The sequence below is a fragment of the Grus americana genome, chromosome 1, assembly GCF_028858705.1.
Source record: "Grus americana isolate bGruAme1 chromosome 1, bGruAme1.mat, whole genome shotgun sequence".
NCBI classification, from domain to species: domain Eukaryota; kingdom Metazoa; phylum Chordata; class Aves; order Gruiformes; family Gruidae; genus Grus; species Grus americana.
In genome coordinates this window covers 127,559,658-127,573,491 of record NC_072852.1, presented here as the reverse complement: position 1 = coordinate 127,573,491, position 13,834 = coordinate 127,559,658, and the positions used below count along the sequence as shown (strand labels likewise).

The 13,834-nt window shown below is 35.6% G+C and overlaps 1 protein-coding gene across 7 annotated transcripts in view; it reads right to left on the bottom strand.

Annotated features, from left to right (window-relative positions):
• DMD (dystrophin) overlaps nucleotides 1-13,834 on the bottom strand; it is a 1,313,294-nt gene that overhangs the window by 747,388 nt on the left and 552,072 nt on the right. For all 7 annotated transcript variants that reach the window (XM_054840966.1, XM_054843533.1, XM_054803063.1 and 4 more), the window contains 3 exons: nucleotides 12,284-12,371; nucleotides 4,736-4,977; nucleotides 3,107-3,287 (listed from right to left, as the gene is read on the bottom strand). In XM_054840966.1, coding sequence (XP_054696941.1) covers nucleotides 3,107-3,287; nucleotides 4,736-4,977; nucleotides 12,284-12,371 — 511 coding nt within the window. The remainder of the gene's footprint in view (nucleotides 1-3,106; nucleotides 3,288-4,735; nucleotides 4,978-12,283; nucleotides 12,372-13,834) is intronic.

The following is a 13,834-nucleotide window of genomic DNA, read 5'->3' as shown; positions in this document are numbered from 1 at the left end:
CACAGCACAAGAGAAGAGCTGGAATGAATCAGCTGCCACCTGGGCAGTAGTTTGAGCCAGAGGGAACGCACCTGACACTGACTGAGGGAGGTGAGAGGCAATGGGAGGCTGACCAGGCTGCTCCCTAGAAATCTCTCTGACAGGGCAGCAGTTAATTTCAAGACAACTAAATATAAAGTTCAACCTCTCATTCTTCACCAGGGCAACGATGAAACTAAGAATTTCCTTGGAAAGTCAGATTATTCATATTCAAATTATTGTCATGATTGTCCATTTCATTCCCTTGCCTACATTGCCGAATAGTTTGAAGCACTGTCTGACCTCTTTTTTTCCGTATACCAGTATTCAAGAAATGACTCTAATTTGGGGAGGAGGAAGAGCTGGAGTGATGGATACAACATCTTCAAAAGGATCAATTACCTACGGATATAAAGACATTCTATAAAGTAAGAAAAATGAGGTCATATTTCCTCATATTTTATGAGGTTGTATTGCTTTCATAAACAACATTGCAAAATACTGAAAAAACAACCAAATAGGTTTTTGAATTGGTTTAAATTAGGTTTTATAACTGGAAATGCCAATCAAATCATGGAGAAATACATTTGAGAAAATCTGAGTTAATCTTTAATAATATTTTATTAAGAAATCTACTATGTAGCAGAGAGAAACTACTAAGCACTCTTGAACCTAAAAAAACCCTAACTAAACCCAAAATATTTGAGGGACACAATCTCCTAGAACTAGAGAAAACTTTTTTTTTTTTTTTTTTTTTTTGGATGGTGGGGGAGGAAATTCCCTTGGAAAACAGAACAGAATAGCTAAATAACCTTATCCATCAGAAAAGACAATGGAATAATGGGACATTAAAAAAACCCAACCAAACCAAACAAAAAAAACCCCCACCGAACAAAAACCAAACCTAAACCTCTAATGATGAATCAAAAATCCTTTTAACATAAAAAAAACACTAATGATGAATCAAAAAAATCTTTCTAGCATTTGTAGATTATATGTACAGGGAAGAAAAAAGGGCACATACTACCACTGATCTGCAAAACATCATTCAGTCTTTAAGAAATTCTTCTATCTGTAAAAATTAATTAATTGCAAATAATTTATGCAAATAAAAGATGGAAATATCTAAAATGCTCTAGCAAAATTTTGACATTTTCTATTAAAGCCATGGGGTATGGCCTTTCCTCCATCTGTTTAATAGAAGAAAAATAATCACTGAAGAAAGCAGACGAAACTCAAAAAGCCACTTTTTGTGCTTCAGCTTCAAGGTAGGTTCCCCCCACCCCATTGTTTGATTCATAGGACTTTCCTGAAACAGGATTAGACCTAATGCGGTATCCCAAGCATGATCATTCATATCTACAGCAGAGTTATGAAAGGAAGTTAGCACTTTGGATAAAACTGTGTCTAAAATTTCTGAAGATAAAATATGATTGACATCATAATCTCACCTAAAATACCACTACAGGTATGTACTGTGCAGGATAAAACGGTCTCATTTTGACAGCTGAACCATCTGAGATGAAGTGCCTGTGATGCAGAGCAGCCACATGAAATAACACCACCAGCCCAGGGCTCCATAAAATATTGATTCAAGGAGTTCTGTTCTCTAGCAGTTCAGGAGACTCTCCCCAGCCCGCTCCATGCTGCCGCCTCCGGACAGCTGCTTTCTGCGTGTGCCAGGGCACGGGAGGAGCGTGCCGCGGCACGGGAGTGGGAACCAGCAGCTACAGCCACCAACAGCTACTTGAGCAAAGCCCCTGCTTGGTGGCGTTACGGTGCCGGCAATGAACACTACTCGTCTTACAGGACTAACCAACAGGTTAGTTCACAAGGTCTCGCTGTAGTAAAATTAGGTGAGGCAAAGCCAGCAATTACACAAAATTGGATACAGAAGAAATCATAAAGAAGCTAGGATTTACCATATTTTCCTGTTGAAGGAGTGGTAACTGATTTCAGCATAGAAACCTGTGTGGCATTAAAAGTTTTAAAATCTTATCCATTGTATGGCCTGACTTTAGAGTCATGAATAAACTTTATGCTTCTTGATACTAAATTTCTATGGCTCGTTCTTTCCTCACATGCTGTGACACAATGGCATTTTATTTCTTCGGTTCTCCTATGCACCTTCATCTCTTTGGTTTGCATGTCTGTGCATGTGTGAAAAAACTACAGCAGCACAATAATGCAGTGTTGTTGAAAAAATAAATAAATCTGTCTTTAAAAATGGAATCATGCCAAACCTCTCCGTGAATGTATTTAGGAGGTATACTACAAAAATCCACTAGAAGGAGCTAGCACTATGTCTAATTACAAAACAGTACAGTCATCTACAGATATTATTGGTTTAAGGGACAAATAATCTCTTTGCTGTTGAGAAAAATTATATTTTTATCTGATACTTCATTTTTAATTTCATAATCAAATACAGAAAGTGTACAGTAGTCACTGACATGCTACATATCTTTAATAAGGAATAAAGTTAACTTTCTAATTTGGTATAGTGTTTTCCCTCTTTTGAAAAATGCATTTTCTTACAAATATTGTAAATAATGTTATAACTAGCAATCATATATTCTTTGTTGCAAAAAAAGGAACAGTTCACCGGATGATGAAAAACTACATATCCTAAAGTAGCTACTCTCTTTGATGAGCTTTATGGAGCTAAATTTCTGTTCTATGAAAATCTAGAGCAGATTCAGTCCTGCAATTAAACTGTCTCTCCTCTCTACTGACAGAGGTAGACAGCCCTGTCTCAGAACCCAACTAAACAAAGACAGTTTCATGTTGCCAAAAAATATCATTGAATCTGTCCGTAAATATGCTAACAAGAGGACATCTGATGATAGAACTACATCGGGTACAACCTTTGCTTCTGAACAGTGTCACTTCCCCGTTTTCCTATTAATATAAAATATATAATGCATTGATAATTTCTGAAAGACTAATTCGATTGCAAAAAAGACCACCTAAATTGTACTACTGGTTTAGTAAGACAAAAATCAAATATGAAAGTAGGAAAGCAACATACATACACCTAGCAAAGCACGCTAGTCAGGCAAATTGACTTCTTGTCATGAGCACTTACTGGTCTGTAGCTGCTTTTCTCTGGCCTGCATGTCAGCAAGTATTTGTTTGAAATGGCTGGTAAAAGCAGCAAGGTCAGCATCCAGAAACACTGGCCCTTGTTCTTTCTCTTTGAGCGCTTGGCTTTGAGCCTTTAGCCGTTCAATTTGAGGCTGAAGGGTTGACATTCGGATGATTTCATCCTGCATTTTTGAACAAAAAACATCAAGATAAAGCTATCCAACAAACGAAACCACTAGTGCCATGAAATCAGCACTGTTTCAATGCACCTTACAGAATTGTTTTGCTTCCAACTACATCAGTTACAATAAGAACAAATTCAACATTTTTAATAATTTCTCACAAATCAATACCTCTGCTCCCAATATGATGGTCTCACCATTGTTCAAAGTCACTTTCACATGACATTATCATGTTAGTAGCATACTGCTCAAAGAAAACAAGATTGCAGATTAAAATTCCATGCCCAAGGAACATCCTTTTCATGTGGAGCTGGGAAGATAAAAACTCCACATCCCATAATCCTTGACTCATCTCTGTTAGATTATATACAGGCTAAATAGCATGAAGTAGAACAGGAGAGGTGAAGGTGCACAGTGATTTCTCGCAGCCCCGCAATAACACGTTACAGGTTGGGGTTGTGCTATTATACCTTCAGGAGACCTTGTACACACTGTGACACTTGCAACTACTAAGTAAAAAGAAATGAGGAAAGTACACCAAATGTACAGTTTGTATTAGAGCTACTGTAAGAGAAACTTTCTGCAAGAAAACAGAGAACCCCTGTAAGCACAATGTCAGCTTGGAAATGCCTAAAAATAGAAGTAATAGCATAGATTTAAATTTGAGTTTCAAACATTGCTTTCAGTTTGAGAGCTTCTGGAGCCAGAGATTTCATAAAGTCAAACTTCTACAAGTATGTTGTGCAATTTATAATTCATTACTACATCTCAGTGGATTCCTGTCAAAAAAAATATTAGCTTGTAAGCAATCTCCACCCACAGAGTTGTCTACAGTAAGAAGAATAAGCAAATTTATATCACGGTGCAGCACACAAATGAAAACATTTAGGGAGAATAATAAGTAAATTGGTGTGACCGTTTTTGTACAACTATTGCAATTCTGTCACATGATGACAGAAGAATATTCCTCCGTTTGACTACACAATCCACTCAGCATCAAAATGCAAGGCATGTCACAAATAAAGTAGTCTGTAATGGCAGAATTTTGGACTTGACCATGGAGACAATTTTCTGGCCCAGAGCCTTAGGACAGAGGTGATAAGCAACAGCTTCTTAATGAAGAACTAAAGGCACAGATTCTTACAGGGGAAGAGAAAAAAAAAAAAAAAAAGGAAAAAGAGCTTAGGGGCACAGTTGCCTAGCTTTAGGTATCTAAGTATCTTAATAACTAGATATTTGTGGCAATACCCATATGCTAGGTTCTCTTGCCTCTTTATTTCTTTACCAGTCTTTCCTTTTCCTGAATAAATATTTTCATTCATTACCTTGGAAAGATAAGGAGTCCATTTTCCACTTTTATACTGAACCACTGTAGGTCATAATCTGGCCCACTGTTGGAACACCTACGAAGTACAATATCATAAAAAACATGGAGAAGAATCTCTAACCTTGCATTTTTCCAGCTGAGTTTTTACTGTGGCAGGATCTGTTGCTGGTGTGGGTTGTGCTTTCAGCCAGTTTTCTGCAGTAATTGCTGTCTGCTCCAGTTGCTGCAGCTGGGAGTAGAAGTCAATGATGTTATTTTGGTACTCCAGCCATGCCAATCTTTCGCTCAGCAACTGACAGAACTCAATCCAGCGGCTCTTCAGCTGCTCTGAAGCTTGTCTAATGTTGTCAGCATTCAGACCCTCTAGAAAGAAAACAAGTGAAGAAGTTCGACACTTAAAGAAAAATAAGTCACCAAGAAAAGAAAAAAAAAAGTAAAAGAATTTAACAATTCAATTTCCGTATTTGAGAGCTCATAAATCCAGTTAATGATTTATCATCAAATAACAGTCCTGAACATACAGATGCTACACATTAGTGGAGAAAGCATTTAAAAAATATTTTAAGTTGCTGCCAGGATACTTTTGTTGCTAAGGGAAAGAATTATAAAGTGCATTAAAGTACGAGAATGGGAATAAAGCAGAAAGTAGAGATACAATACATAAAGCTAATTAAAACTGCTGTAAGAAATAAGAAAATTCCTGACAGCTGAAATTTTGAAACTATGTCTCGACTGTAATTAGATTTTATTGTACAAGACTTTTTTTTTTTTTTTTTAATAAAAAGACCGATTTAAATGAATGGGAACTATATTCCACAATTATTTTGATGTTTCTGATAATCCCTTAAGTTTTGCATTACATGTTATTTTAGAAATATCATAAGCACTGAGAAATAAACATATGATCAGATCAAGCCTCCATCTAGACCAGTTCCGTGTGTCCAACAGTGACCATCAGTAGACATTAAGCAAAGACTGAGCCAAGAAACCAGAGGTGACACTTCTCTATATGATTATTTTCAGACGTTTGGTTTCTCTGATATAGTTTGCCTATTTCTAGTGTTCAATAATCATGCTTAAATTAAAATTCATAAAAGAAAACTGACTTTAGTTATTAGAGATAAGGCAATTATTTAGAACTATTTAAAGGTAAAAGAGCTCTATAAATTCCATGAAGAAAGTAAGGCAACACATATCAAAGATAAGCAAAGGGGTCTTACAATAACATTACAATTGTTCCAAAACTTGAACTGAGGTTGAGTTCAAAATATTAACTTAAGCATCTCATTTATTTTTGAGAGAAAGTTTAAATGTAATCCCTAACTTTTTTTATTGGCATGACATGTAATGATACACATAGCAATAGGACCGATATTGATTTCAAAATTAATATCCATGCTATATGCTTAATAGCATTTTTAATAACATTACTTAGTCATATACTAGTCAACTATTAAAACAGAAGCTATGTTTTTATCAAAAAAAATTAATCAAATTTATTGTGTTTTGCTATTTCTTAAAAACAAATGAGATAAAAGCCTTCAGTGCTACACTCCCATGATTTTTGATACACTGTCAATATGGTTTATCTTGTTTGCAACTTGTACTCCCAATCTGCAGGAAAATTTACCAGGGATGAAATACAGTAAAGTTCATGTGCAAGTTTTGAAGGTAAGACATAGGAAATGGAGTCCTAATTACAGCTAAATGCCTTAAACAAAAACCCCAAATTACTGGAAATTTATTATAATATTTTTTTCCAAAGAACTACTATAATGCATGCTATATGGTAAAACACACTAAATGATAATCTGGGATCCTGTCTGATGTGGACCGCAACAGTTCTCTGCAAATGCTATTCGGGATTCAGCTCAGAACTATTCCATTCAGGGTCCCTTGGAAACACCCCGCTTGGAAACAGACTGTGCGGTACCTGATAGCAGTTCCCTGGACACGCTCTGTTTCTAGGATGTTGCCCCAGCCAAGAAAATTGTACATGCTTTCAGAAAGTACAAGCAAAAATGTAGAGAGATAGGAAGCCCAGCACTACTGGGACATAATGGCAACTGTGGTGGTTGGAGCAGCTATACATACACGTTATAGTCCGGAAACTGGATGGCACAATTTAAAGGCTGAGCAAGGATATAAAATGAACTTTAAAGCATAAAGAGGTAATCAGCATTTTGACACATCTCAAAAAAATCTAACAATGATCTGGTCTTTTGTGTGCATGTGTTTGTTTGCATCTGGAGATGCAGTATGCATAACAAGATTATCCTAAAGTGTAGTGTCTAATTAACATATAGTAATATGGAGCAGCATAAACCTGAATGGCATAACATGTCTAGGAACAACAATCAAGGATGACCAGGCACATAGATACTGAATCTTACCAACAGGAAGAACAAACCAATATACAGAAGATGAGCCTTTAACTATGCTATATTTCAAGAATTGTTTCTGTCCTGCTCTGACTGTTATAAAAATATACTCGTAACAGAGCAGATATCTTTGCCACTGTGTTTTCTGAAACTCTGAACCTGGAAGACACGGCCTATGTGTTTGGCAGAGTAGATATAAACAGATCACTTTTTTTTATTCCTCCTTTACTCTCTTTTCAGCTGCCACAGTCTCCAAAGTACCCTTCGGCAAGATTATAATTACCAGGGGAAGCGCAGTCATGGATGCTCCTTACATAATACTTTTCACTGTAATGTTTTCTTCAAGGATTCAGAGAGGATTGTATTTCAGATGAAAATCTGAGTTCATTAGATCCTCTTTTTCTTCTTTTCACTCATATGTTGCTCTTAACACTTAAGTATGTGAAAATACCGAATATTATTCGATGTTCTCTAATTCTTTATTATCTAAACTTTGAATCTAACTGTGATCCCACAAGTGCACGGACCAACAAAGAAATGTTTTTGCTCTTCATGTGACTGAAGTGGATAGATCAAGACTGGAATGTGTAGAGCCGTGTTTGGTAAAATACTGCAGAGGTGCACCTCCATTAGGCAACACAATATCCTACTGAAAGGAAGACGCATCTGAAAAATCTCCTTAGGATGCATTTATGAAACTCTCTTAATTCACAGTCCTCTCAGGTAACTGAAAGTGGCCTGTCAGATGTCAGTATGTCATTTCCAAAAGGATGCAAGAAAAAGGCCATTACTTGCACTTGAAATGATTTGGGCAAATTTCTCAAAATTTTGTCTTATTTTGAAGAAAGCTAGTCCTCCATCTCATTGAAAATGACAAATTAATAACTGTTTGAGTAGTTGATGCAATGAGGGTATCATTTTAATGTTTTTATTGGTTCATTAAATTGGTGAAAATCAAGAACTTGAAACTTACTTCCATGATAACTACTGATTTCTTCACTATCTTGAGAAACTTTAGCAACCACCAGCTTTCATTGATGATGATACTATCAGTCCCTTTACTCTGCTTCACTCATGGCAGCAAGACATACCAAAAGTTGACAGGCAGGCATAGAAAAAATATAAAACCCATTCTCTGGTAAAACAATATTATTTTAGGAATAATGGCTCATAATCTTTTCATGTTTCATATTCTAAAAGCTTCTGATATAGTCAGTGAATAAATATACTGTACCCAGAGGAAACAGATCATTATCTGAAGTGCATCCATTAATTTTATTACCTTGTGTAGTGTGCATAACAAATTGTGGCTGAATATTTTTAATTGTGCAGCACCTTATATGCAAGTACTTTGGAATTGCCACTTAGTATGAAGTATGTCTTATTAAGTGCATTTATCATTTGCTATGGTTCTATGAAAGAATAATGTAATATTATTTGTGGTTTTATGGCTTTTTACTCATAAGCATATGTGAAATGGTAACTCACAAGATAATATACTTCTTCCACAGAACAGTGGCACTTAACAATTACATGTTTTATCACAACAAATTCATTTCTCTTTAATGCTGCCTATCAAAATTCTCTGATTATTCATTTTGATGCCCTATTTATTTTATTCTGACCTGCTATAATAGTCAAGTGTCCACCTAAACTGCTAAACTGCTTCACTCATTCATCAACAGATTTGTTATTCTATTTTAGGATAGAATTTAGAAAAGAAAAACAGAATAGTTTTCCTAGGAACACATGGTAAACAGAAGATGTCAGTTTTCATTGATTGTAATCATCAGACTTCGTTAAAAGCATGGGCAAGGAGAGGCAGAGCAAAGCTCATGTAGAAGACGGGTGGCTGGGTAAAAGACGCATCCAGCAAAAGCATCACTGATTTCCTGTGTGATGGGGAAAGTCCTCCAGATGGCAATATCCAGACACACTGCTTACAAACACAAGAATAGCTGCATTGTGCGAAATGGCAGTTCTTTCCAGTGCAAAACACTTTTGCTGACCATGGCTGAAAACATTTAAGTAAGGCAAGAATAGTGCCCTGTATAAATACATTTCCTCAGAATATTTTCCTCTGTGATAAGGAATGAAAAAATGAAACCCTAAACAAATCAATCCAACTCTGTCCAGAATTTGAATTCTATTTTTTACTTATTCCCCCCTCCTATCACAGCGAAAATAAAAGCAAGAAAATAAATATAAATGATACAACAATGAAATTCACTACCATTCTGAACTCTCCCTTATAATCCACCAGAGGTCTTCATCGTTTTATGCCCTTCATCTGTTACATTCAGAATCTTGTTTACAAGCAAAGAGGAAGTACATCTTGTATATAAGTAAAGCCAAGAATTTAGTGATAGCATAATTGGAATCTTAAGAGTCTAATCATTATTAATTCAGATCAAATTGATACACAATAAGTAAAAAATAACATCAGTTAAAACTGTCATCACTCAACATCACAACTGATCTATGCCTTAAATCTGTTTGCCTTGTGTAGTCTTTTAATAACAGATTACACTGTAAATGCATGACAATCATCAATTTTTTCAGACTGGTTTTCTCTAAAGAAAGTACCACACAGTATAAGGATGGGAGCATCATCATTTCTGATTTGTAAATGGTGGTACTTAAAAAGGTTTTATATTCAAGGTAACATAGTACTTCTGCGTGTCTCCCATAAATCCATAAAGGCACATTAATTCCAGGTCCTTCCTATATTATGGAAAAGAATTCCAGCATTAGAAGAGGAAAGTATGTAGGCATAGTCAGTCTGCTCTGTTGAACCTTATTTTGGAGATTCATCAAAACTTTCCTATGCTAAATGCTTTCCTCTTATTCTTACTGAATCCAGAAATCAACAACAACAACAAAAAACCACACACACCCCCAAAAAAGCTCCAACCCAACAAACCAACCAACAAACAAAAAAACAAGCCGAGATGAAGACTGTATGTCCCAAATTAATTTCCACAAGCCACACAAAAACTAAAGAAACTTAGTTGAACTACTGTGGAAAATATAAAGCTGCATAAGTTTATTACAGTTTGAGATGCAGTTTTAAAGTTGAGTTACTTTTTCTTACACAACTTTTAGTTCAATATCAATTTAGAGATAATCTCATTAATTGCAATTACATAGATCATAATTATTTGGAAGAAACGACAAATAAAAAATTCGTTGTATTTAAAAGTACAAAGGCTGAACAGGGCAGTTAACTTCCTCTACACTGAAAGTGTATTTTTGAACACCTAGCAAGATATTCCATTTGCAAATTCTTTGTTAAAATCATCTTACAGTTCTCCTCAACTAAAGTTAATTATTCAATTCTACTCTCTACTGCTCCTACCTGGTGGTGATTACTGAATTATTTAACCATTTCATACACTATTCTTCAAATTGCCTTTGTAGCAGTGGAAGTCCTATAAACATTTTAGGCTTCAAGTCCAGAAGAACTATTTCTCCTTTCAAAGGAATTGTTTCTTCCCTAAACTCATGACAAAAAATGATCTTCATTCTCACAGACAACTAACCTGTCATCCTGGCTAGAATATTCTTGCTACCAAGGCTACAACGACATATGGCATGATACAGAGCTCAGAGCAGTTGATAGGAAACAGATAAAGTCATGTTGGCTTAGCTAGTCTGCGCTGTGCTTGCACCCCAACTGGAAGACGTGCTTCCTAAAAAAAGGTGTAATTTGGGAGATATTGGAAATATTTGTATGCACGTCTAGCCACAGTCAAGATCACAACAGCTATAAAACTTGAATAAGCATAGACCCATGGACTGAAGGAGAAAAAAGAGAATCTTGAGTTAAAACCACAGGAGAATATTTAAGATAGAATGTTAATCTACTTGATAGTAGACATGGTAGGTAGTATAGTACCAGAAAAGTAATATATAATGTGCTAGTGAGTTCTGAAACTAAATCAAAATTCATCACCAGAAAGTACTATATAATCTAAAGAAACAGAAGCTGGAATTCTTGAGGTGCAAGAGGCCAAAGGAAGAGTTGGGGTACTGCTAAATGTCTCCTAGACAGATTCTGCCCAAAATAACAACCTCAATGTGGCAGCACACAAATTTCAAATACTGCCTTTAAAGCCCTGTCCAACCGGTTCTCTCGGGAAGAAAACATGTCCAAAAAAATTGTAAGAATTTTTATATGATCAGCCATGGAAAACTGCCAAAATGATTTCAAAGAGGGTGCAAATGTTACCAGATTCCCTTCAGTCTATTCACTGAGCTTAGGAAGGGAACCCTTGCAACAGTTGTTACAGTAACAATAATTAAATATGCCCCACACGTTAAATATGCCCCACACGTTAAATATAGTCACTTTTAAATATCACACCTTCATACTTAAGCAAGATAATCTTAGGATTCCATCAAATTAGTTTAGCTTAGCCAGTTAGTACCTCAAACTCAAGGCATTTCATTTTTAGCAATTAAATTCTTGGTTCTTCATTTTAACAATTTAATATAAAAGATATGTTCTGAAGCTCAGTGCATTCAACATCTATATTTCTGGTAATCGTACCACTATGACAGATGTTGGCCCACATTTAATATTTTATTCCAAAGTTATACATTCTTTAATATCAAAGACAATGGCATGACTTACAATTTTACGTCCATCTACCTTTCTTTGGTTTTTCTTTTTCCCTTAAAAATAGCTAAAAGTTCAAAAGAATGATGTAACAGAATCTATTGTTTAAAAAAAAATCAATAATAAAAAACTTACAACTAATTTTCTGAGTTGTATAAGCTTTGACATTTATTATCTTTGAAAAGCCGAATGCCAAAAATCTCTTCCAAAACCTAATAAAATCTTATATTTTCTATGATACAGACCATTACAGCATTATGTATATTACAAAACATACATTGTATATTACAAGTCAGAAAGCACTTTTTTTCAAACTGTTCAGCCTTCAGAGCTTTCTAACTCAGATGACTTAATGTACCTTCAAAAGCTTAACATACTCAGAAAATAAACTTACAACTTAAGTCTCTGTGCAGAACAGATTGTTAATATACAGTTCATTACTGTGAGCACACATTTCTTTTCATGCTACTAAAGCGGTAAGATTTTTTTTTTTCTCTTTTCTAATTAACAGATTTAACATTCAGAAATAATAAAAGAAATATAAGGTAATATTACTTTACTGCTCCATTTAGACAGTATTTGCTAATATAACTCCTGTGATAAATATGAACCTGTGCATTTATCAAATCCCTAAGAAGATTATCTAAATCAACTCCCATGTAATTACCATTCACCATCTGTTCCACCAGGGCCTCAGCTGATCTGCTGGCATCTTGCAGTTTTCGGTACTTCTCAGGCTTTTCTCGCTGGATGGCCTGCAGCATGACAGGAAAGGTGAGTATTTCAACAGAGGGATTTTGAAAAAGAAAGTAATTAATCTCAGGGATGTCTTCTGATTTCTCGAGACCATTTAACCTCTCGTATTGCCCTGCCAGCCTCCCAATTTGCAATGAAAGCAGCAAGTACCAGATACCATCAGGAAGGGAGTCCGTCAAAGTCAAATACATAAACTGAGAATCAGAACACAACAGTTGACAAGTGATACACGTCAGTATTTTACAGACAAATAAAAGAAATACAAATTAAGAGCTATTCAAAACCCAATATTTCAGAATAAAAATATAGGTTCTAAAGAAATTCCTTGTGGAGGAATAGATTTGCTCATTTCTCATGTGGTTCCTATTGATAACAGCAAGAACTGAAATGCTAACCAAACCACAGGGTTTCATAACACTACAGTATTGAACCCATATACCATTCGATTGCTTACTTTTTTCATAGAAAAAAAAAATCCCTGTAAAATGCATATTAAAATAGATATCTAACATATATATGAACATGTATATCAGACATCCATATACAAGCTACTAAGTAAGAAAGAGAATTAACTGCAGAATTAACACAGACTTCTAGTTATGTATTGTATCTAATACTCTCAGTTCACCTTTCTGTACTCAGAAGTTTCTCATCTACATTCAGGCTAGCACTCAGGCTAGCTGGTAATGGCTGGTAAAGGCCATAGTAGTAATCTAAGTTTCTCATTTCATTTTGGGTTGGTGGCAATACAGATGGAAAGTAAAATCATTTTAGATCTGACAGTCCCTCAATGTTGTCTCATAATTAACATCATGAAGTCGTTACATTGATTTTAAACTAATTTAGTTATATACTCTAGGTGTAATTTAGAAGTTCTAAATCAGAAGCCCAAAGCAGCAGCACAGGGCTACAGCCAAGTTTGATACCAAAAATAAAACAGACTGTATACCTCCCAGAGACCCTGACCAACACAGCCTCCCATAAATCAGCGTCCTTCACTTTATTACAGCAGGTACAGGCATAGAAAAGGATATGCGGCTGCAAACCCTACACAACACGTATGGGAAGACAACACACAGCCTTGGCTACGGCTTCTCGGTCTGGCTGACCCCACTAGGCTTCCTGATCCCCTTGTTTATTTCCACAGCAAAGGTGTATTCCGTCTGACTTGATTCTTTTGGGTGAGAAGCTTCCTTACAACTGGAAAGAAACCTCAGGTAGGTTTCTTAGGTGTCTAATAATGGTTTTAGTAGAAAAATCTTACACGCTTACATTTAAAAATGTTATTTTTTTAAATAGATTGCTATGCTTAGGAGGAAGTACTATAAACATCTTTGAATAAACTCTCTAAAATAACTTTTAAAGTGTGGTGCTTAAAACATCTTCAGTTTAATAAGCAGCAGCTCCCTGGAAGACTTTCCTAGGTGAGGAGACACTCAGAACTTTAAAGAGAGATTTTTCA